Here is a 23,743-nt window from a genome sequence, read left to right on the forward strand (position 1 = left end):
CTGAGTATCCTTAATGCTATGTAAAGATATACTATGCGAAAAAAGTTGTAATCCTGGAGCCATTTGTGTTGCACATTACCCAGTCCTGTAGCCAGTGCCAATTAGACCACATGGTCGGAGAGGTTAACCTCCCTGACTCATAACAATGGTATTGTTGGCTGGCTGGCTGGCTGGCTGGCTGGGGGAGGACACTGGCTGCAGAGATGAGCGGGGGTTAAAATGTACCTGTATTTTTGGTAGCATGAACCTTCTCACGTTTTAGCAGCTGTGAACGTTGGCAGCAACATGCCCAGCTGCTGCTGTGATTCATCTCTGCCTAACGTTAGGGAAGGAGGTGGGCTCTCCTGAGCTACACATGATCAGTACAGACTAGGAAGTGTAACTGTGTCCAGTAGGTCTTAGCTTTGGAAATCGTAACAAAGAGGAGCTTTGAAAGACCTGCTTTCAATCAGTCTTGTGCTGCATCTTGAAGATGGCCAGGCCTGGTCTTCAATAGGCTGCAACCAGGAGCAATTGCTAGAGGTCAGCTGTGGCCTAAATCAGCCCTGCCCGTGGAGTGGTCCATTCACCCAAAATTGCCACAGCAGCACATAGAACAGGGGTGAGCAAACTTTTTGGCCTGAGGGCCACATCGGGGTTCCGAAACCGTATGGAGGGCCGGGTAGGGAAGGCTGTGCCTCCCCAAACAGCCTGGCCCCCTATCCGCCCCCTCCCACTTCCCATCCCCTGACTGCCCCCCACAGAACCTCCAATCCATCCAACCCCCCCTACTCCTTGTCCCCTGACCGCCCCCTCCCAGGACCTCCTGCCCCTAACCACCACCCCCTATCCAACCCTCCCCCACCTCGCTCCCTGTCCCCTGACTGCCCTGTGGAACTTTTGGCAACCCAGACTCAGAGATAGCAAGGGGGCAGAGGAAGCCGGACAGAAATGTTAGATGAGTTGGATTTTTCCCACCCCTGGGCTAGTGCTTTCCTTGGACAAAGTGCCATACAAACCTGAATTGATCCTCACAACCACTCTAGCCTCCAGAAAAATCTCATCTGCCTCCCTAAAACAAGGGCTGCAGTTGGGGCAAAGAAGAGACATGGCTAGTCAAAGACTACCCAGGGAGTTGGTGGCAGTTGTGGGGTTAGAACAGGGGCCTACCTGCCTCATAGCTCCAGGCTCATTCTCTTAGAGCTGATCAAGTTGTTCAAGAATACATCTACACTACAAAAAACGCTGTGGCTGTGAATCTCAGAGCCTGCGTCAACTGACTCTGGCTCACGAGGCTAAAAATAGCCACGTAGCGGGCTGGGCCTGGGCCCTGAAAACTGGTGATAGGGGTGAGTCTCAGAGACGGGGCTCCTGCCCGAGCGGGAACATCTACACTGCTATATTTAACCCTGTAGCACACGCCGGAGTCAGTTGACACAGGCACTGAGACACACTGTGGTCTTTGCAGTGTAGACATGCCCTAAATGACCCAGAGTGTAATATTGGTCAGCTTCTGACAATCTCCTATAAAAGGTGGTAAATACAAGTTCTGCCAGGGGAAGCAGCTGGGAAAGCCACCTCCCAAACTGATGTAGTAGTTCCAGCAAAATAGGACTGTGACAGCTCCGCACAATCCATATGATAATCCAGTTAGCCAGAGATCACGTTAGCAAGCCACTGAAACCAGACTGTAGAGCAGCAACCTAAATACTAATTGTGTTTGTAGGACATCTGTACTCCAATGCCTTTGAGGCATTTTGCACAAAGAAACCCCAGCCTCGAACATAAGTGAACCTTCTTGTTTTTTTTCTGTATTAGTGATGTTGTGGCAAGAGCTTTGGTAAATAGCATTGTAAAGCTCAGTTTAAAGGGGGCTCAGCTGGGAACATTGAGAATAAATAGCCTGCTAAACCAGGATTCTATCTTTCTTCAAGGTGCACATTTGAACAATGAGGATAATTAACCATTGGAACAACTTGCCTAGGAATATGATGGATTCTCCAGTTCTTTAAATAGTTAATTCAAGATTGGATATCTTAAAAAATACAGTTATGCTCCATTTTGATGCCAGTAGTAACTGAACTTGATGCAGGCATGACTGGGTGAACGCCTCTGGCCTGTGTTGTCCAGGAGGTCACAGAAGAGGATCACAATGGTCCCTTCTGGCCTTAAAATCTACAAACCTAACAGCCCTGGGCTGGCTGATGGTATGCAAGGTTCAAAGCTCCTGGAAACAGCTGTGGGACCCAGCCCATTAGGAGTTCTGAATGTTAAAGCGAGGTCCTGTAAGCAGATGCATTTGCTGGCAGGTAGCTAGGGCAGGGATCAGAGCAGTGTAGTTTAGAAATCTGCTCTTATTGGAGATGTCTGAAATGTTGATAACAGTACTGGGCATTTTCTCATCCCCGTTAGACTCTAGGACCTTTGGCAAATCAAGACACTTAGTCTCTCTGGTCAATATCAGCAAAGGTCCTGAGGCACCTAAACCCCAGATTGAGATGCCACAGCAATCCACAAAATCCCCACTCAGCTGTCGCCTAACCCTGCAGGTAGCTAAACTCACCCGGTGCCTACATTTCTGCTCTATAAGTGCCCTTGGCACCTATGTTTCGGCCTCTGAGCATGCACACTGCTTTACGGTAGGGAACCAGAGGCCCACCTCCCATCTAAGCCCCAGTGTGATCCACAAGCCAGGGGAAGACAGGCATTCCCCTACCTATCTTGTCTGCAGGGCTGATCCATGCCCACCTACTGGATCAGGCCCAGCTCAAAATGTGGACAGAGGAGGAGGTAGTCATGGGGTTTCCCTTATAGCTGTCAGCCTAGTGGTTAGAGCACTGAGCTGGGATGGGGAGGCTGGTCCAATCCCCCCTCTGTCTGATGGGGAGAAAGGATTTGAACAGGGGTTTCCCACCTCTCAGGAGAGTGCTCAGACAAGTGGGCTGTGGGAGACTCTGGGCTGGGGCTTCCTCAGTCTCTCCTGTTGAAGCTATTCCACTTCGGATAAAGAATTAACTAATCGTAGGAGCAGGGCGACTGGGCCCTGGGTCTCCCACCTTGCTCCCATGGGGCACCCCAACCCCGGACGACAGATTCATTCTCTCTCTGCCCCAATGACACCAAAGTCCCTTTGTGGATCTGGGCCTCAACTGCACAAGTATAAAATGGGCATAATCGCTGTGCCCTAGCTTGCAAGGGTGCTGGGAAAATGAATGCATTAAATATCGAGAGGCACTCTGGTACTGTGGTGATGGGGCCAGGTTAGTACCACGGACTGATTCAGTGAGCAGGGCTCTTTGGTGTGTGTAGGTCTGCATCCCTCCAGTTAAGTATCTGGGAACACAAGAGTAGCTGTATCACTTCAGATCATGCATCTAGCTCAGTGTCAGACTCCAGTAGCGGCCAATGCCGGATGCTTCAGAGGAAAGGCAAACAAAAAACCCACAGACACAAAACAAAGCTCAACAACTGATCGTGCATAAAGCCAATTGTGGTGCAAAAGGGGGTGGGAAGATTCCTTCCTGGTCCTGCAAGTGATCTGCTGGGGCCCCGACAGATGAGATTTAATCGTTTTATTTTACCCTGCAAAGCTACAAATGTTATGAACGTTGCAGAATCAAGGGGCAGGTTCATCTTATCCCTGTGGTGTGGAAAGGGAGGGGAGGGAGGTTCATTTTGCCTTGATACAGACACAAAGGAGGTGCAGAGATGGGATTCATTTCCATCCATCACAATGGTGCAAGGAAGACAGGAAAGGGGTAGGTTCATCTTCCCTCTGTGACCTTAAAGATTGAGAACAGGAATATACAATTATTCCTTCCTCCCTCCCTATTTTCATGCCTGAGTTTGCTGCAGTTGCAGTTTGGGATTCATTCACTCGTTAGTGTGGATTTTCTTCGCAATGTTGTAATTCATAAAAATCCCAGATAACTTGCACAGCCACCTCTCATGTACAATGATAGCCTCCTTGTGCAACGACAAGGCAGTGCGTTGTTAAAAAGACACTGCCCCCATTTCCCTGGGTCTGCCGCTCTGTCTGTCCCAAAGGTTAAGCGGCTCTGCTCACCCTGAATAAACTGCCACATGGATTTGAAAATAAACTTTTTAATTCCACTTGGCATTTCTGAGCTTCCTGCTGCTGGATCTGCCTGGCTGGGAAAATGACATCTTTTGTGGCACTAGCAGCAACAGCTGGTGCACCAGCTGTGCCCCAAAACTGCATGTTCAGATCACTGTAAGAAAGTTACAGAGCCTCCTGCAGGAAAGGAGAGCACTCTTGCCATTCCACTTTGCCCTAGTTTTTCCCATATGGAAAAAACATTAATTAATGTGCATACATGTGGTCTAACTGTTGCCTGTTCTTTGCTGCAGCCAAATCCTGTGCTGAGATCTGCAGAGAATTTGTCCTGTAGCATTTCCATAGCACATTGCAAACTGTAATTCAACTGCCTCACACCCCTTGAGGTAGGGAAGTGTTGCTATGCCCCCTTTATTGCTGAGGTAATTGAGACAAAGGGAGGTTAAGTGACTTGTCAAAGGCCACAGCGTAAGTCACTGGTATGGCTAGGATTAAGAATCCCTCTAAGACCCAGCTCTGTGCTCAGTCCACTAGACCACACCAGCTCTCCTTCTGTTGCATTATTCCCACCACGAAAGTGCTGAGCACAGAGTCCTAAAGCATGAAGCCTGTTACGCAAGAACAGTGGACCTGCATAGGCTCTATTCTAGACCAGCAGTCCAGGAATTAACTTATCTCCTGGTAGTCTCCTGCCTCCCTCCTCCCAGCCATGGAAACGGTTGGAGTTAAAGAGGCATGGCTCCAGCCTAAGGGCCAAGACTGAAGCCTTTCTTGGTAGTCAGTGAGTGGGCAAGTGGCAAGCTGCTCTGCCTGCAGTGTTAAAATACAGCTCCTGAAGCACATTGTGCCATGGTTTAACATGCTGTCATGCCTGAGCCCTAGCTAAATTAGAACCTGTCTGAGCCTAGATTGGACTCCACCCTGACCAGCTGACTTGTTAGCAGCCAGATTTCAAACACAGCTCCCTTCTCGGTACAGATGGGGCACGGCTCCAGCTCACAGTGGTAAGGCTGGTTTTGTTTTAACCCAACTGGCTTTGCCTGTGTTTGCATCAAAACCCTTCCTTGTTTGCAATCAGGCAGCAGGTGCAGTTGACTATTTGCTTTGTGTGACAGCACAGTCCTTACAAGGTTTAGAAACCCGCTTTACCTCTGCATTTTTCAGTCCCATGTTCTTGGTCCTGAGTGGTCTTTAGTGCAAGTATCATTGTATTAACTAGGGCACTGCCCTCCCAAAGTGCTGTCAGGGCTCTGTAATGCACTCGGACCTCCAGCAATGGACAAGCCTCTCTGCCAAGAGCCCACTTCAGTGCACGCCTAAGGTTTCCAGTACAATCTTGCTCAGCCTGTAGTTAAGATCCCTGTCTACTAGGCAAGCTAGTTTTACGGCTTCCTTTGTCCTCCTCTTCCTGTGTTAGCCATGAACCAGTACTCCCAGCTAGTGATAGAGGCTCATTATGCTGGTGGTGGGTAGGTCCCTCTTTCAGATGAGAGAGAAGAAGAAGGGGATTCTGACCACTGATGGTCAGTAAAGATCCCATGGTACTTTTTGCAGGAGTGGGGGTGAACCCTCCTATCTTAGTCATATTCCAATCCTGATTATTACATGTTGCCTCCTTAAAATCGCCTTCCAATCCTGATTATTACATTTTGCCTCCTTAAAATCGCCTTTGCAGTCTGTTAGAGACAATATTTTTTCATTTTTCCTCCTAAATTCTCATGTAGTGTGGCTGTGCACTATCAAATAGCTGCCACATTCCATACCAGAGGCAACTGTGTTCCAGTGAGTCTGGCCTGCATTTTATAAAACACTTTGGGATTCTTTCATGTATAAGCCTTTATGTCTCTATAAGTTATTACAATTCCAGGGAAGCTACAATTCATAAATATGCTTTCCAGTTCATTTCTTTTTTAATTTAGCCTTCTCGCTAAACGGCTTATCAGCTTCCTACACATTAGCAGGCACACGGAGGGAACGCTGCTATCTATGCCATGTTTTGTGGGTGTATTACGAGAGCCCAGTGCATATTTACAGATATTAAAGGAGTCTGCTGTTATCTTTTTCCTACCTTGCCTTTTCAACCCTGGCGCGTCACCTGCTGTATAATACATATTTCATGGAGGCACAAGCACAGAATAGCCAACATATCTCTGATTTTCTTACCACTTAATCCTTGGGAAAGGAGATTCCAGAGTGTGGCCTCGTGATTATGTGCTGGGCTCTGTCTCGGTCAACACCATGGATTAAGCCAGGGATTGCCAGTGCTAAAAGCTTGAGCTGAAGAGCCACGCTCTCAAGCTGAATGCTATCTAAGACCCATGTTCTCTTTGAATTGGGCCCAGAGTGGAGACACAACACACACTAACCAGGGGGATAGAATCAGAGCAAGGGGCTGGTCGTTGGGACAGCAGGGCTACAGCCCCAGCTCGGCCACCCATCTGTGTTGGGCAACCACACCACTTCGCTGGGCCTTCGTCTCTCAGGTGTGTCAGATGGAGAGAATACCCACCTCCGGGGCGTTGGGAAGGCTGATTCATGTTCATAAACGTTCTTTGGCAGCCAAGGCTGTTCAGCTTTTTGCAATGGGAAAAGCTACGTATAAGTATTTGTGGACAAACGTACTGAGCAGATCAATGCACTTGACGTCTTGGGCTGTCTGTCCCTGCTTGATCCCGCTCTGCATGCCCAGCCAGTGTGGGGGAGGGGCTGCAGCGCCATGGGAACAGGTGGGGAGACGGGTGGGATGAGGGGCAGAGCAGGCCGAGGAGCTGGGGGCAGGCGCGGGGAGCAGCGCGGACACAGGGCGAGGGGGAGCCCCCGGGGAGGGGAGCGCGGTGAGACACCACCACCACCGCAGAGCCGCTCCAAGCCGGGCCCTGCTATACTTCCCCACCGGCCCCGGCCCCACGCCTCTCACCAGCCGGCACCGACCGACCGCCTCTCGCCCACGCCGCTGCCCAGCGCAGCGTCCCCCAGCTCCGCGCTGATTGGCCGCGCTCCACCCCCTCCCGTCCGCGCAGCCGCTGCGATTGGCCGGCTGTCAGAAGGTTTCCTTCATCACCGCACCGCCTCACGGCCGTCCGGGTCGTAGCCAATGGGAAGGCGGAGCTGGGCCTCAATCCGGGAGCTGTGGCCAATGGAGAGGCGGTTCACCGCCAGTGTAGCCAATGGGAGCGCGGATGCGCCGCTCCGGCCGCTTTCGCGGCAAAAAGGATTTGGCGCGCAAAGGCGTGCGGGGCTGGACCAGCTGGGGACAATACCCGGGGCCGGGCCGGGGCGCGTGGGCAGCCGAGGGACCCCCAGCGGGGCGAGCAGCGGGCCCGGCGGCCAGCCCCGCTCTGTGCCCTGCGGCGGCCCTAGGCAAGGGTTGAGGCTCCAGGGTGCTGCCTAGGTGCCCTTCGCTCCGGACCCCGCCGCCGCCCCGGCTGGCTGCGCGTCCTCGGGCCTCGGCCCTCCCTGAGCATGGGACGCGCGTCCCAGGGCCAGCCCCGTCTCCTGCCGCGGGCCGCCGCCGCCCCGCGCCCCAGGGCCATGGCCCTCTGAGCCGGCTGGGGAGGGGAGCAGGGCCGGGCGCCGGGGATGTGAGCGCCCGCCGCCGCCCGGACCATGTCTCTGGAGGGCCTGGGGGTGGCCCCGGACGGCAGCGCCTGCGTGGCCGACTTGGAGGCTCTGCTGGGGGGCGCCGGGGGCCTCCACGTGATGGAGCAGCAGATTGTGATCATCTCCACGCCGGACGCGCTCCCCACGCCTGAAGCGGAGAGCGAGGCCGAGCTGCTGCTCTTCGCCACCCCGCAGGCCCCCCGGCCGGGCCCGGCGGCGCAGAGACCGGCGCTGGGACGCCCACCGGTAACGCCACGTTAGCGCTCTCGTTTGCAGCTCGGTAGCAGCACTACTTTCCCCAGGGGATCTCCAGGCGCCCGTAGCTGGGCGGGCTTGGTCGGCTGAAAATCAGGCCCTTTGCTACCCGAAGAGCACGCGTGTTCTTTCTACGCGTGTATTGCCCCCCCCCCCCTTGTCACTGCTAAAATTGTGTGTGTGGTGAAACGTGGCAGCTTTGTCACAGCACAAGGCCAGAGGCTCCCCTGATGGTGCTCTAAAGAGCCCCGGAAATAAAACAAAGAAAGGAAATGGAGAGAAACTTTGCGTCAGTGCAGGGTAATCCAAGAAGGCAGATGTAATAGCCCAATTTCCCCCATACTGTGGCCATTGGCTCTACCCTCATGAAAATAAAGTGCCCTGGGAACTTTAATGGGCCACCTGTGGCTAGGGCCTCAGTTTTAGAGATCATTGAAAGAGAGGGCGCTTCTTGCATTCAGCTGTCCTAGATACAGCCCTCTCTGGTGCTAGATAAGGCATATAGCTGGCCTTGGTGTGGCTGCTGCTCTTGGTCTTCCGGCTTCATGTGATAAAGCTCCGAAGCTCCCGAGTGAGGGAGGAACCGGCAGTACTATGTGAGTGAGGCCTGACATGAGACTGGTCGCTTGTACAGTTTTCTGAGTGTGTTCCTGATTCAGCACTTCTGCTGTTAATCGTTTACGGGGCTAAGTAGTGAGGTGGAACAGGTTCAAATGGGACATGTGAAGTCTGGTTCTGAAATATTAGCTGTTAGCTAACGTATAGGAGTGACATACCCTGGTAGAATGGAGAGGAATGATAATTGCTCATGAAAATATGCAAATAAATTATTAATTGGGGGATGGTGTGCTGTATTAGTGGACATACACCAGTCATCAAAATGTCTCTCAGCTCCACTTCAGAACTAAATCCATTGAGTGGATTCTGTCTCTACACACTTCTCAGATTGTTCTCAGATCTCACTTTGTTGTGCTGACCCTTTAATGTCCATGGCAGCAGTCTGCAGTGTTATAAATGCACAGCTTAATTTCCTGCTTCAGGATATTAAAGCCAGAGTCTTGAAAAATTCTGCTTGTCCAGTGTGGGAGTGTATACATACACAGTCAGGCATGTAACTTCTAAATAATCATTAGGATAAGCTGTGGGGAGAAGGCATTGTCTTCTCCAGCATCAGCACAAGAGGGCCTTCATTGTTATTGGAGCCGCTGGATGCTACTATAATGTAACAAATACAGACTGTGCTGTGAAGTATGCAGGGCTGACCCTTGCACCCATGCAGACACCCGTTGTCTTCAATGGGGCTCCAAGCAGGAGTCTGCCCTTGCCTTGTTAGACCCTGATTTTGCACCAAGAACTGCAAGGGTGAACCAGCAGAGCCTTTCCTTTCTTTTGGTTTCCTGAATTGTTTTCATAAGGTTGAGTTAGATACTTAAATGACTCATACTAGCATCTGCAATTAGACTGAGGCTAAAGCAACAAGGGCTTGCAGTTCTCTCTATCAGGGCAGGATCAAGCAGATCATTGTGTGGGATCCTTCTTTACTTGTGCAATTTTAAGATGGAGTTTTAAGCCATCATCTGACATTGGCCATGGCTAGTGAGTGGATCTGTCCCAGCATAAAATCCCCATGCTTTTAGTTCAATAGAGATGGGGGGTGGGGGGAGTGAGGGAGGAAAAGACCACAACATGCTTTGCTAGTTAAACATGCCATCTTCCAGAGGCTTCTCACTGTAGTTTGAGGGGCTTGCAGGGGGCAGCAGCTTTACAGCTGATCCTTTGTTTTAACTTTGGGTCAGGAATCCATAATGAGTTTTCCCTGTCTGGTGTGTCTCCCTGCTTGTGGGGAGTGGGTGGTTGGGATGGAAAGGAGTGTTTGGTCCTTTGTGCTGTAGGCGTTGCTGGTTTGTGTGGTTGGACTGCTGCTTCAAGGAGGATCCTTGTTTTTGAAACCCCAAAACATGAGCTGCTTTTCTCCCAGCTGTTTGCAAAGTGCTTGTTTCAGAGGAAGTTCAAATCAGTCTTTGATTCTTTAATAAGCAATCAGCAGCCTGGTGCACATAGGCTGTTCTGCACCAGCAGCTCTGGCGGGGCTGCAGCCTGGTGCTTGTGTGTGGTGAAGCTCTAAACACCGTAGTGTGCATGAGCAAAGGGGGCAGAACTCTTCTTTTCAGCTCCCATGGGTGCTTCCCAGCAGTGCACTGGGATTTAGGTATCTTAACCTGACCATCAGCTGTCTAGGGTAGTGAGAGTAACCACTCACTCACTCCCTGATCGCTTAAGTTGAGATGCTTCCCACCACATACGTGTCACTAGGCCTTTGGGCAGGAGGGAGTTGTCTAATCCATCTGTTTCTGCATTGTCAGGCTGTTCCCCTCTAGTAATAAAATAGGCCCCAATTACCGAGTCTCCTTCCCAAATGGCTCCTTCGTGAGCTAGATCATTTTGCGCTAAATGAGGCTAGAGGCAGGTACAGTCACAATGTACAAAGTTTTAAAGTTCTCTTGAACCTTCAACTTCTCCTGACTGCCCATGTGGTCCCAGGTAGATAGCTGGAGCGCTGGTCTGAGCTGGAGCTTTGCCTGTTGGCACAATTGGATGATTGAGTCAGGTGCTCCACTTGGGGCTACGCTGGAAAGCTTTGATGTCATAGAATCATAGAAGATTAGGGTTGGAAGAGACCTCAGGAGGTCTTCTGGTCCAATCCCCTGCTCAAAGCAGGACCAACACCAGCTAAATTATCCCAGCCAGGGCTTTGTCAAGCTGGGCCTTAAAAACCTCTAAGGGTGGAGGTTCTACCACCTCCAAGGTAACCCATTCCAGTGCTTCACCACCCTCCTAGTGAAATAGTTTTTCCTAATATCCAATCTAGACCTCCCCCACTGCAACTTGAGACCATTGCTCCTTGTTCTGTCATCTGCCATCACTGAGAACAGCCGAGCTCCATCCTCTTTGGAACCCCCCTTCAGGTAGTTGAAGGCTGCTATCAAATCCTCCCTCGCTCTTCTCTTCTGCAGACTAAATAAGCCCAGTTCCCTCAGCCTCTCCTCATAAGTCATATGCCCCAGACCCCTAATCATTTTCGTTGCCCTCCACTGAACTCTTTCCAATTTGTTCAAATCCATTCTGTAGTGGGGGGCCCAAAACTCGATGCAGTTTTCCAGATGTGGCCTCACCAGTGCCGAATAGAGGGGAATAATCGCTTCCCTCGATCTGCTGGCAATGCTCCCACTAATGCAGCCCAATATGCCGTTAGGCTTCTTGGCAACAAGGGCACACTGTTGTCTCATATCCAGCTTCTTGTCCACTGTAATCCCCAGGTCCTTTTCACCAGTTGGTTTGTAGCTTATATCCTTGTGTGTGGCAAGTAAGCTGGGTACCAGTTAAAGACCCGAGCTCCCTACTTCCGCTAACAAATCCAATCCCATCCCATTAGTAACTGGGTGCAGGGTCTGAATAAGGCACCCAATGAAATACGTGCAGATGGGGGCCCATAGATAATGCTGTCTTGCATCTGTACCTTTGTGAATTGCGTGAAAGGAAAGGGATTGTGTTACGAGAGAATTGCAGAAAATGTTGTCGGCTGCAAGGTGGGTGACTCAGACTGGGCGTTTGCCGCATGATGAGTTATAAAACGTCGAGCACTCGTGACAGCTCGCTCTTATAAATGCTGTTCACATGAGGCAAGTGGGTGAATGTCTCCCAGTCCTATTTTGGTTTTTCCTCTTCTGGGGCACATCTGCTTAGCAAGGACTCCTTGGCTTTGAAGTGTTCCCAAATGGCTGATGGCAGGAATCTTTCAGCAGCTTCCTGAGGCATTGGAGGAATAGTGCATCCTTCAGATGTGCTTAGAAGACAGCGTCGTGTCTTTCTAATTGGATCCCTCTAAACTCTAGCACATGGAAAATGCTTTTGGTCTCTAGCTTGGTGTTACCCACACAGCACTGAAAATGTAAAACCAGGGCAAGGAGAAGAGCAGCTCCTCACCCCAAACCACCTGCCAGTTCCGTACTGAGCTCTCATCAGAGGCAACCGGAGGCCGAACTGAAGGATGGATTTATGATGAAGCATTTTAATAGTGCCCGTGCTTAATTTGTAATGAAAGAGATGCTGGTGCTCAAGCTGGGCAGCTGGAAAACAGCAGCTGCTGACCGGGCACCCAGCCCTGAGGGCAGTGCTGCCAGCAGCAGCAGCGCAGAAGTAAGGGTGGCATGGTATGGTATTGCCAACTTACTTCTGCGCTGCTGCTGGCAGTGGTGCTTCCTTCAGAGCTGGGTGGCTGCTGGCTGGGAGCCCAGAGATGCTGGGGCTATGAACTGCCAAGCCTAGAGGTGCCAGGGCTCAGCGTTGGCAAGCCCTGGCACAAATTAAACACTTAATAGTGCCCATCACCAGAGTGTCAGAGGAAGGGGAAAGAGTCCAGGAATGATCGAGATGATGGGATGAGGGTTTGCTGAATGCCCAGTTCACATATGGCACTTGGATGCTATGGTGATGGTTGCTGTAGATATACCTGTTACTGGGTGTGTAACCAGCATACAGTTCTAAGGGCTGATATCAATAGTTGTTAGGTGATCACATGGAGTCAGAAAAGCATCCTCGCAGCCCCTCTGGGGGACTTTCACGTCTCAGCGCTGAGCACCAGAGAGACAGACTGCTGAGTCAGGTGGCCCCTGTGTGTCCATGGTGCCTTAAGTTTTTGAGCGTGGAATGAGTTGTGGAAGCTTGCAGCAAGGAGGCCTGCGCCACACAGTTAAGAAACAGTGTTCCAGAACCAGGGCAGGGGGAGGCCCTGAGAGGGGGAAAGGGAGGAGCTTGGAGGAAGATGGGAGGGGCAGTAGGGGAGGCCTATGGGAGCAGGGAATGACTCCCCTCAGGATCCATCCCATCCTTACCTGCTTGGCTTCGGTTCACCGGGGGGGGGCAGCTGTTCGGTCGGCCCTGCTGACCAACTTCCAACATTGCTCAGCTTCAGCTCTCCCCGGACTCTCAGCGGCTCTGGCCCCATGTTTCTCCCCCCCCCCCCCCCCCCCCGCCGCCCATCCCAGTCCCACCTGCAGCATCCCCGGCTCTCTCTCTGCTGACCTGGCATCTGCTAGCTTGGAGGACGCTCTGCAGCCAGGGAGGGAAAGGAGCTGCCTGGCCTGGCACGGGTAGATGTACGGGGATGCTGTTCTGGCTCCTAAAGGAAGTGCTAGAACACCATTCCAGCGCAACCCACACACTGTTAACAAATCATTACATGGCAGGCAGTGACCTTCCTGTGAGATCAGAGTCTCTTAACGCACAGAGGCCACGCTGATTCAAGTACTCTCCCTGCCCTCGTAGGTGTTGCTCCCCTCCAACTAGGCCAAAGAGTGGGGCAGATTTCCCTTTGGTTGGCTTTGCCTGTCTGAAAGGTTAAATGCCTGTAGTTCAAGGCTCTTTATCTAAAAACCTTTGGTCCTGCTCCAGGGGATGGATCACTTGATTACCTGTTCTGTTTATCCCTCTGGGGCACCTGGCATTGGCCTGCTGTCGGAAGACAGGATACTGGGCTAGATGGACCTTTGGTCTGAGCCAGTATGGCTGTTCTTATGTTTCTTATGTTCTCATTGCTACTGGGGTGGTGGTTTGGCTCCATAATGCAAATTCTGGTGACACTCTGCAGTTAACATTTGCCATTAAATGCCAGCAAAGCCATTCTGGTCTATGCTGAGCCCACCAGCCCAGCTGCTGATCATGATGGTGGCTTCTGCAGTAGACATTTGCCCGCTGGGAACTAGGCTGAGACCAGACTCGTATTGCATAGGCCCAATAGCTGACTGGCCATGACTTTCAGTTGGAAGTAATGTGGCTGGTGCTATTGGATCTCTGCTCTAGGGGTAACCTGCAGGAGGAGGTGATCTGTGGCATTCTGTTCCTTCACAAGCCTTCCTTCTCTTGCAGGTGAAGAGAAAGTTAGATCTGGAGACCGATCACCAGTACATAGCAGAGAGCATCCAGACATCCCGAGGCAAAGCGAAAAACCCTGTCAAAGGTACAGGTACCACTTTCTGCTGCTTCTACTCACTCAGTGTCCTTACCAGCCACTGCATCTCCCCTCCAAATGGCCTAATGGGGCTGAATCCCCAGCCGAGCTGAGCTATGATGGTTGGGACTGTGGGTCATGGAGTCCATTGCCCTCTGGAGGAGATCAGGGCCTTCAGTGTTGCAGCATCTACCCCTTCTCCCACTGCAGCCTCTGACCTGCTCCATCCCTCTGTGCAGAGCCAGCTCTGGGACTTCCTCAGCTGGCCCAACTCTACTAAAGGACGGTGGGTGTAAATTCAAGCCTCTTGGGTGTTAAGTCCTGCTCTGCCTGCCCTTTTCTCACTGGTTTGGGCATAAATAGGCATGCCCTCAGCAGCTGAGTTCCTGTGCAGCCTGTTCCGGTTTGTGCTTTCCAGTAGCCTGTCCAGGAATCAAGCTGTAGGTTTTTAGCGGTGCTTCACGTACCTCTGGAATTGGGCTTGGGCTCTTGAGTTGCCTGGTGGTGATGACAGACTGCTTCACGCATTCTGGCCTGCCCCTTGAGGCTAGAGCACTTGGGAACCTCATGGGAGCATTTGTTTCATGACATCATGTTATCCCACTGGCACCAGAATTAACACACTATGCAGAGCCTGTGATCACAAGTCTCGCCTGGACAGACAAACTACCCAGATCTGTGCCAGGCTGCCCTGCGCTTCAGCAGTGGATGTGCAGCACGTGGAGGCTAGAGATGCAACGCCCCATCTCAAGTGGGATGACAGGAATGTTGCTGATGGAACAGGTCTGGGCTTCAGTTGTTAAAGCAGTAACTGATTTGCCTGCGGGCATTATCACAGGGGTTGAAAACTGGCTGAAGGACTGTAAGCAAAGGATTACAATGGCAATGAGATTGCAGTATAGTGGGGTCAGTGCCCAGATATCAAATGGAAATGATGCTCATTCATGATCTAGGTGCATAGGCAGTAAAGGGGTTAAACCTGCAGATGCCGGCCCCCCCCCAAAAAAAAAGCTGTGTTAATGGACCACAGTGAATCCTGATGTTAGAGTAAACACGGGAGCCCCCAAGACTGGGCGCTGAGCCCCTTTCCAGTGGGTGCCAGGTGGGTGTGCTGAAGGAAGACTCCACTCACTGAGTTTTTGTGTTGTCACTTCTATATAAATCTGTAACAAGCAACTTTAATTGCTCGCAGGTGTGAAATCTCCTGGGGAGAAGTCCCGCTATGAAACCTCTCTGAACCTGACCACCAAGCGTTTCCTGGAGCTGCTAAGCCAGTCACCAGATGGGGTGGTGGATCTCAACTGGGCAGCGGAGGTCCTGAAAGTGCAGAAGAGGCGGATCTACGACATCACCAATGTCCTGGAGGGCATTCAGCTAATCACCAAGAAATCCAAGAACAACATCCAGTGGCTGTACGTATGAGCACCAAGCGCTTTGTTGTGCGGCCAGCATGGGTGTAACTGATTGGGGCTCTTTGAGCACATCTACCTGGCAAGCAGAACCCATGGCAGCTATGGCACTAAAATGTGTCGATGTTTGGGCTCAGGCTGGAGCTCAGACTCTGTAGCCTAGGGAGCGGGGTGGGCTTGGCTTCAGAGCCCATGCTCCAGCCCGAATGTCTATACAGCTATTTTTAGCACTCGTGCTATAGCCCTGGGCTCTGAGGCTCATTGCCACAGGTTTCTGCTTGCTGTGTAGACACATCTTTAGGTTCCCTTTCATGCTCAGTATTCCCCGGCACTGGTCATTCTGTGAGCTCAACTGGTGCAGTCCTCTAGAGCTGAGTCAGAGTTTAGAGGGTACTAGATTATGCCTGCATTTTTTGGCTGTATGTTTAAATGCCCCAAGTGTACTGCCCTTACTGTGTTAAAGTGCTTCCACTGGGATACTAAGTGTCTTTTTTTTCCCCTTTCCTCCAGTGAGTTCTCTGGGAACTTCTCCCTGGGCATTTGGACCTCAGAAGGGGCCAGTTTTGTACATAACTCTACGTTTTGTTGACCCATGAACGACCCTTTACTGTCCTCAGGTGCCTTCTGCCTGAAGCCTCAAAGAGCTTCACAGACAAGTCTTGCAACTTCCTTGGGAGCTGAGCTGGCATCATTCCCATTTTACAGATGGGGAAACCGAGGCACAGGGAAGTGAGTTGTCTAGGGTCACACAGGGAGTCTGTGACCAGAGCTGGAATTAAACCCAGTTCTGAATTTCAATCCAGTGCCTTAACCCTAAAGTTTCCTACATAAAATGCTCTTTAAAAAAAGAGTCCTAATTTGCATGAAATCAGAAATTCAAGTGCAATGGCAGAGTGGTTAAGGCACTTGATTATGATTGTGAAGGTCCTGGGTTCGAGGCTTGCTCAATCCCACGCTGAAAGTTCACCCAACTGCTGAACAGGAACCTGATCCGTTGGGTTAGGGCAGTCAAAGGGGCTCAGACATGAAGCTGGCCGCATCGCATCACTCCCTTGTGTCCTATTGGCTCTGACACGCTTTAACCGCGGTCAGCTCGATGAGCCAATGGCTGTGGGTGACTTCAACTAAAATCAGAATAAACTTACCCCACCCTGCCCAAAACATGTTGCGGGGAAGCCCGTTGGTCTGTGTTTTAAAGTAATGGCTCAAGTCTGTTGCTTACAATAGTGGGTGCAGGGACTTGGGCCCTCACCCCACAACACTGGAGAATGGCTCTATTGAATCTGTGTCCAAGCGTCCACCTGAATAATGCCCTGGGTGGAGCTCTGTGGGCAGTTCCCAGTTCTGGGCACTGACTGGCCTACGTCATGTGTGGCTGTTGTATTTGCATCTGCAGCATCTGAGTTTCAAGGATAGCTCCAGCCTGTCCCCTCAGGCTAATGTGGTCGGAGGTGTCAGGCCTACAAGGCTAGCAGGGTAGTGTTCATGGTGAGTGTCCCCTGGTGGCTGGCCGTGCAAGAGAGGAGGCTGCGGGGTGAATGCTGTATTGAGGATAGCCTCTAGCGCCTCACCACAGGGCTGGGCAGGGAAGGAGAGAATCACCCAAGAGGCTGTGGTGCAGCCCCTCAGCATGCAAAGCCGCTGCCCCTTGGGAAGGCAGGTGCTTGCAGTGGTGGGTGTGGGAGACCCTGCACTTGGGTGCATGGGGGGGACACTGATACAGGAGGGAGTGTGGACCTGTGCTTTAGGGAAGGGTTGCACTTTTCTTTGTGTTGAGTGGTGCTTAGCACCTTGGGGCTACTGAAAACAAATAGTGGCCATGGCCCTTGGGGTCAAACTAGCTAGAGCCCCTTCCCCAGTCCTCTGCCTTGGCCTATCTGACTGGCACCAGATTGCCATGGTGGAGGTGGAATTCCCTGCCTCACCCTTCCCTGTTTCATGACTTCATTTCCTGGCTTGCCAGCTGACAAAGCAATTGTTGCCAGAGAGTGCAGCCTCAAGTGTCTATGTGTGGGAGGGGACACCTCATGGGTGTGGTAAGGGGACAGGTGGCTACAGATGGGTGTAATCCCCACACCTCCGATTGCTCTGCAGAACACTCTGTTACGTAGCAAGTGCAATGGCAGCCTGTACCTGAACACGACTGACCCGAGTGTTCTGTTTCCTAGGGGCAGCCAGTCAGCTGTGGGGAACACCAGTAAGTACCAGGTGCTGGAGAAGGAAATCCGTGACCTTCAGGTGGCTGAGCAGCAGCTGGATGACCTCCTCCAGATGTGCACCGTCCAGCTCAAGCTCCTCACTGAGGACCCTGAGAATCAGCAATATCCTTGTCTGAGTGGCGCTGCGGGAGCTGCTTTACTACATAGTGAGATCTGGGAGCTGCAATGCCTGTTCTGTGTGGCTCTGTTCTAATAGCTTCAGAGCTACCGATCTGCAGGGTAGCCTCAAGGAGCTAAACATGCCAGGCCAAGGGGTGGTATCTTGTCTCTGTTGCCTCCCCTCTGAGCTGATGGAAAGCCCTGTACCTGGCAGATAGTTTGGACAGTTGATCTCAGGCTGGGCTACAGGGCCCGTTTGCTTAAGGAGCAGCAGTGTTGCGAAGGAGTTGCGTTCCTTGCTCCATGTGGCTGGGAGTATGCGCTCTAGTGCGAGTGAGGTCATTGCTTTCGCCGTAGCGTAGTCTCCACTGACCATTTTGTTCAAACCATACAGAGCTGCTTATTGTCACAGTACAGATGATACCAGCCGATTCCCAACCCGCGGGGAATGGGTAACTTTATCCTTAAAGGGGGTACGCTAAAAAGTCTCGGTGTCCGTATCTGTTACTGTGACCCATGGTGCCTGACGTGGAGAAGGGCTTTAGAGTTCGGACTCCTCATGGTTCATCCCATTGATTTGCTCTTGGGCATTTTGCTCAGCATGGGCAAATCCTTTCAGCTTTGCTTTCTGGTTCAGCAAGGTCTGGGCTGCGAACGCTGTGGGGGAGGCAGGTTGTTTGGCTCAAGCCAGAATTGATTATATCTAAATCTCTAGTGTCGTGGAAACATTTCTGTTCATGTTGAGGTTTTGTAAAACTTATAGTAAACCAAAACATCTGGGGCTGGATTCCTTCCCTGTGCTGGCCAGTCTGCAGCCAGGGTGTAGTTCCTTTAGGCTTGTGGCTCTGCTGGTGTTTGCATACTCCCTTGCAAACCCCAAAGCACTTCTGCTCTTCTCTTTAACGGCTCACAACTGTTACGTGTCCTACATGCTTGTGTCATGAGCCACGTTGCTTTTTTGTTGTAAGTGGTCTGTGGGCTGCCATTTCTATGCAGTGGAGTCGTGCCTATTAGTGAAGAATGGGAGGAGGGGTGAAGCCATTGCTCCAGGTCCTTGGCAAGCAGCAGCTATTCAGAGTCACATGGAAGATCGCTTCAGTTGTAGGCAACCAGCAGTGAGCATGCAGATCTGCATTAATTCCCCATCCCCTTCTGCTACCTGATTTCTCATCTGCTGTGCAGCCCAAGTGCTTCTGTTGTCAGAAGTTCACGACTGCAGCTGGGAATTGCAATGCCAAATGCTGCATCTAGGCCTCTGTGAATGCCAGTATTCTTAAATCACTAATCTCTTGCCCTAAGTCGGGGCTGGGGGCTCAGGATTTGAGTGGCTTCTCGGCCAGGTATATCAGGCATCTGCCATTGTCACACAGCACAAATAATTCAGACAACTTCTGTCTCTTGCAGGGCTGTGGAAAGGGGTTTATAGGCTTTGGGCATGGCCAGGGGGGTGGGGCTAAGTCCCCTTACAGCTCAGATACTGTGTGTGTGTGGAGATGCTGTAGTTACACAATGGATAGCTGTAAGCAGTGATGACCACCAGGGTATTGGGTAGAGTGTGGGATGGACACGCATGAACATCTCTGTAACACTGCAGAGGTTAGTATGTTCCTGCCTTGAGTGCACTGTCAAACGGGAAGTGCTTTGAGCATCAGAAGTGTACCTCTGTCCCAATCACTGCACGCCCTGGAGTAAGTCACTGCCTGCGTGTTGGTGAGTTGAATGCTTAGGCAGCTGCTTGTGGTTAGGGTCTGACCGTTCCCCAGCTCCTGAGTCCCGCTAGCTATTGTATCCAACTTGTAAAGCTGTCTCTGGTCCGGATGGAAGGGAACAGCCACCAGCCTTCTAGTGAATACTCCTTGACTGAGTGCACCTCTGCTTATGTGACCTGCCAAGACCTTCGCAGCATCGCAGACCCCTCTGAGCAAATGGTGATGGTGATAAAAGCCCCTCCAGAGACCCAGCTGCAAGTTTTAGACCCAGCAGAGGTAACCCCTCCCCCCATGCCCCTTCCCATTGCAGCTCTTCCTGGTGCAGTGCCCAGGGCCGTCCTTCTGCAGCCGGCTATCCCACCTTGTCGCATTGCTGTGCGCAGGGCTCCCTGTTCGTAGGTGCCTGGATCAGCAGGGGGAATAAAGCCTCCTGCTCCAAGAACTGCTCACCTGACGCTAACCTCTCAACCTTGGCAGCCTGGGTGACTTCACGCTGCCTGCGTTCGTGCTGCTACTCCCGGCAGGGGCCCGAATTCCCTACGAGGGGCTGGTCTCTTGAGCTTAGCAGGCCGTTACCCACGGGGGTTGCTTGGTGGCTTACTCCCCCTTTGGGGGGCCGGTGGAAGCTGTCAGGTCTGTGCTTTCTGGCATGCCTTGCTCTGCTCTCCGGATCTACGTGAGCTGGCGCGGCTGTGGGGCATCCAGCCTACATAAGCACTCTGCCCTTGGCAAGCCCATGAAGGCCGTGTTCCCTTGCTATTAGTGGTTCTTTTTGCTCATCTCTTCCAGGCTTTCCAGGTTTCTTTGAAAAGCACCCAGGGCCCCATCGACGTGTTCCTGTGCCCAGAAGACAGCTCTGGGGTCTGTAGCCCAGTCAAGAGTCCTTTCAAAGCAACTGCTGAGGAATCGTCCCCTGGTTCTTCTGAGGCAGCAGCGTCCCCGCTCCTGCACCCAACCCAGGACGTGAACTTGCCATTGCTGCCTGGTGAGCAAGGTGTGTATGGGAACAGGGCATCTTCCCTGGCTTTCAGAGCCTGCTTCGCAGTGGGGGAAGTGCAATGTGAATGTGGAGGGGCTTGGTGGGCTCAGCACTAGACACAGCTCAAAGGGACCCAGCGGTGGGTGGGTTGGTTCTGGTTGCTCATGGAGCTGCAGGGTTGGAACAATCCAATTGCGCTTCTGCCGGCCAGGCAAAATAACGCTCAGCTTCACAGTGTGTGTCTCAGACCAGAAACGCAGCATAGTAAATATACAGGGAATTAATGGGGATGGGGGGGGAAATACTGTCCCCGTTGCACAGTGGGGGTGACAGTTGCAGATGGGTATTGTGTACTGTATCTGTAGTGATATCGCAGATGCGGGGAGGGTCTGACGGACTCTGGTGCCTGGTTCCCATGACTGGTAGGCTGTGTCTGGCGGGCCAAAGCACAGCTAGTGGACTTGCCATGGCTCAGGGAGAGGACCTGGCAAGTGGCCCAACCCTCACCCACCCACTTGGATGACTCAAACGGCCAAACAGGTTTAGTCAGGACTATAAATCATGGCTCTTCAGACTTGGGAGGAGACTGATTTCTAAGTCAACTCTGAAAACTCCCTGTTGGGCTGGAAGCTCCAGCCCTGGTAGGGGCTTGGAATGAAAGTGACACCTTAGCTGTAGCACGGCTTGCACGTTGGGATCCCAGAGGGGAAACCCAGCCCCCTCGAGAATGCTGCTCTTTCCCAACGCCTGGGTATGTAGCGGTGGAGCTGCTCCGCAGCTTGGCTCTGCCTGAGCCACCCCTGGTGCGTGTGTTTGGCCAGGTTTGCCCTCGGCCACAGTCACTCCTGGGTGGAGTTCACCTGCCTTGCCCTCTAAATCATAGCTATGCTTATCGCAGGTAGAGACTGGTGGAGGGCTGGGCCCCAGAACTGTGCTAGTGGCTGAGGCGTGCCTGGCTGGGTACGTGCCTCCCCGTCCTCTGAGCCTGGCTGCAGTTAGGGGCATAGCCAGACTAGCTAAGAACACTGATAGTATTTTGGGGGTGGGGAGATGGTAATGCTCGGGGCCAATTACCTGACTGCTCTAGCCTCAGATTCCCTTTCCCTGCCTCAGCGTCCCTCTCCCTAGTCTAACTTTGTCCGGCCCCCTGGGTTTCAAGGTGCAGGCTGCGTGTGTACTGCTCCCTGGGAGCGAGGCCCCAGCCTGCTCTCTCTGGGAAGGCTTGCTTCCTTAGTCCTGCTGTCACCCCCGCCCTGGCTGAACGCTTGTGCTGCTCCTCTGAGGAGTGGTAGGTGTGCTTCCTCCCTGTTAGCAAAGCTGTTTAACCACATGCGGGGGGGTGGGGGGGGGTGTTTACTCCCCATTCCAGTGCCCATGACAAGGGGACTCTGATTATCCCCAATGGCTTGGTGGTGGGGGGGAGGAGACCATTCAGGGCATGAGATCTGAAGGAACACCTCGAGCTGTCCCCACAAATAGGAGCAGGCGGTGCAGATACTCTAACATGCGTTGTCACATGCTCCAAGGGCAGGGCCCTGCAGCATCTGCCTGCTCTCTGCTGGGCAGGTGACCATGGCCCATCGTGGAGATGGCTATGCTGGGTCACTGCCAGGGGTTGGCACGCAGAAGGGAAGGATGCTGATTGCCCAGCCAGCTGCAGGAAAAGGCATTTTCAGTCAGTATTCTCAAAGCAGTCGTGGGCCCCACACTTGACTCCTTCCTGACGAAAGGTGTGGAAACCTCGGTGGGGCAAATACCAGTGTTGACGTCTGTTCTGGACACCACCCCAGGCTACTGGCAGCTCCTCCATCTTACCTGGATGGATCCTTGCCCGGGCCCCAGTCTCAGCTGGTTATTAGGAGAGCCAAGGAACTGCCCCACCCACAGCTGCCTCCCTCCAGGCCTTTGCACACACATGGAGCAGTGAAGGATCCTTGCGATACTCCACATCAGACCATCTGAGGGGCAGAAGAGCAGCTGCCCAGCTCTGAGGCAGTACCTCTGCTTAATCAGTTCCACCTACCGCTCCAGGTAATGCCAAACCAGCGTGAGCGACAGGTTTCTTCGTAACCTTCCCCCAGCAGAGGGACGCTATCCTGCTAGGACTGGCACATCCAATGTGAAGAGCAGTAACCTGTCCTGCTTCAGAGCTGCTAGAATTCAAACTAGGAATGGACTTTAGCTGTGGAATGATAACCCAGGGCTGAGCTCCCAAAGCCAGATCCGGCCCCTCTCTAATTAAAACCATCACCTTGCTGCAAATGAACTGATGACTCTGCTGGAGCATTGACAGGTGCTAATATTAGACACTTGCTATTAATTACATAGCAGGCTCCTGGCTGGGGTTAGGTCTGCATGTGAATTGAGAAATGCAACTCTTTAACCCTTCGAGTGAATAGGACCTGTCAAGGTCTCCGGATTTCTTCCTTAGCCGTTCGCTCCAGCCAGTGGAAGGCTAGTTCTTCCCTCATGTATTTTAAACCAAGCCTGTGTTCCTGGAAGACCCCACAGGCATGGCCCCTGGGCCAGGTTATTCCCCCAGGAGCAAGCTGCAGTCTCATGTGCAGGGAGAAAACAAACTCACAAGTCTCTGGTGGTGGCTGCTGCTTGCCATTGTGTCTCTTCTGGATCTGCTTGTAGGTAGTGAGCTCCTGGGGGCAGAGCTGCCTGTGTGTGTCTGTACAGCACTGAGCACGTGGGGCTTTAACTAGTGATCAGACCTGTCTGGGCAGGGGGTGGGTAGCTGATGGGATAACGCAACAGCCACAGGGTGGTGGATGGGGAGGTTGATGGCCCAGTAGGAAGATGCTGTAGCCCCCATGGGTTGGGACAATGCAGCAGCCCTCTGGGGTGGGGTTGGTAGCCTGGTGGGCTATTCTAAAGTGCTGTCCTTCAGCTCTGCACACCCCATCTCAGTGACCCATTGCCTGTCCCTGCAGAGCCCCTCCTGCCTGGGGAGAATGCGCTGCCGCTGAAGTGCGTGGCTGATGAGGTGAGTCTCTCACCGCTGGCCTCTGTAGATGCTCTGCTGGAGCAGAACAAGGATGACTTCTCCAGCTTCCTCCCAGACGAGTTCATCAACCTGTCTCCACCCCAGCCCCAGGACTACCACTTCGGCCTGGAGGAGGGCGAGGGCATCAGCGAGCTCTTCGACTGTGACTTCGGGGACTTTGCACCCTTGGACTTCTGACTGCCTCCCGTGGAGCCGCTGTGCCACGAGCGCACAGCTGGGTGGGGCCGCTCCTCCTGGGTGCTGATGCCTGAATGTGATGCTGCAGCTGACTCCGGCTCTGTGGCTGGAGGAGGCTTGGGACTCGGGAGCAGACGCGCTGGAGACAGGGGCTGAAGCAAATGGGGTTTGTGGGTAGTGAGCGTTTTGGTAAATGGCTGCATGGGTGGGGTTTGCTGG

The 23,743-nt window shown here is 52.6% G+C and overlaps 1 protein-coding gene across 1 annotated transcript; it reads left to right on the forward strand.

Annotated features, from left to right (window-relative positions):
- Positions 1 to 7,663: 7,663 nt before the first annotated feature.
- E2F1 (E2F transcription factor 1) lies at positions 7,664 to 23,524 on the forward strand. The gene is made up of 7 exons (XM_065414822.1): positions 7,664 to 7,903; positions 13,838 to 13,928; positions 15,112 to 15,331; positions 17,497 to 17,649; positions 19,517 to 19,631; positions 20,145 to 20,349; positions 23,274 to 23,524. The coding sequence occupies exons 1-7, from the start codon at positions 7,664 to 7,666 to the stop codon at positions 23,522 to 23,524; spliced, it is 1,275 nt and encodes a 424-aa protein (XP_065270894.1).
- Positions 23,525 to 23,743: the final 219 nt, after the last annotated feature.

Source organism: Emys orbicularis, chromosome 12 (genome assembly GCF_028017835.1).
Source record: "Emys orbicularis isolate rEmyOrb1 chromosome 12, rEmyOrb1.hap1, whole genome shotgun sequence".
Classification (NCBI taxonomy): Eukaryota; Metazoa; Chordata; order Testudines; family Emydidae; genus Emys; species Emys orbicularis.

Excerpts from the sequence above, each read along its gene's own strand:
- E2F1 (XM_065414822.1), top strand. The coding sequence starts at position 7,664 with ATGTCTCTGGAGGGCCTGGGGGTGGCCCCGGACGGCAGCGCCTGCGTG. Across the intron at positions 15,332-17,496 it reads AAGAACAACATCCAGTGGCT|GGGCAGCCAGTCAGCTGTGG; the intron begins GTACGTATGAGC and ends TCTGTTTCCTAG. Across the intron at positions 20,350-23,273 it reads ATTGCTGCCTGGTGAGCAAG|AGCCCCTCCTGCCTGGGGAG; the intron begins GTGTGTATGGGA and ends CTGTCCCTGCAG.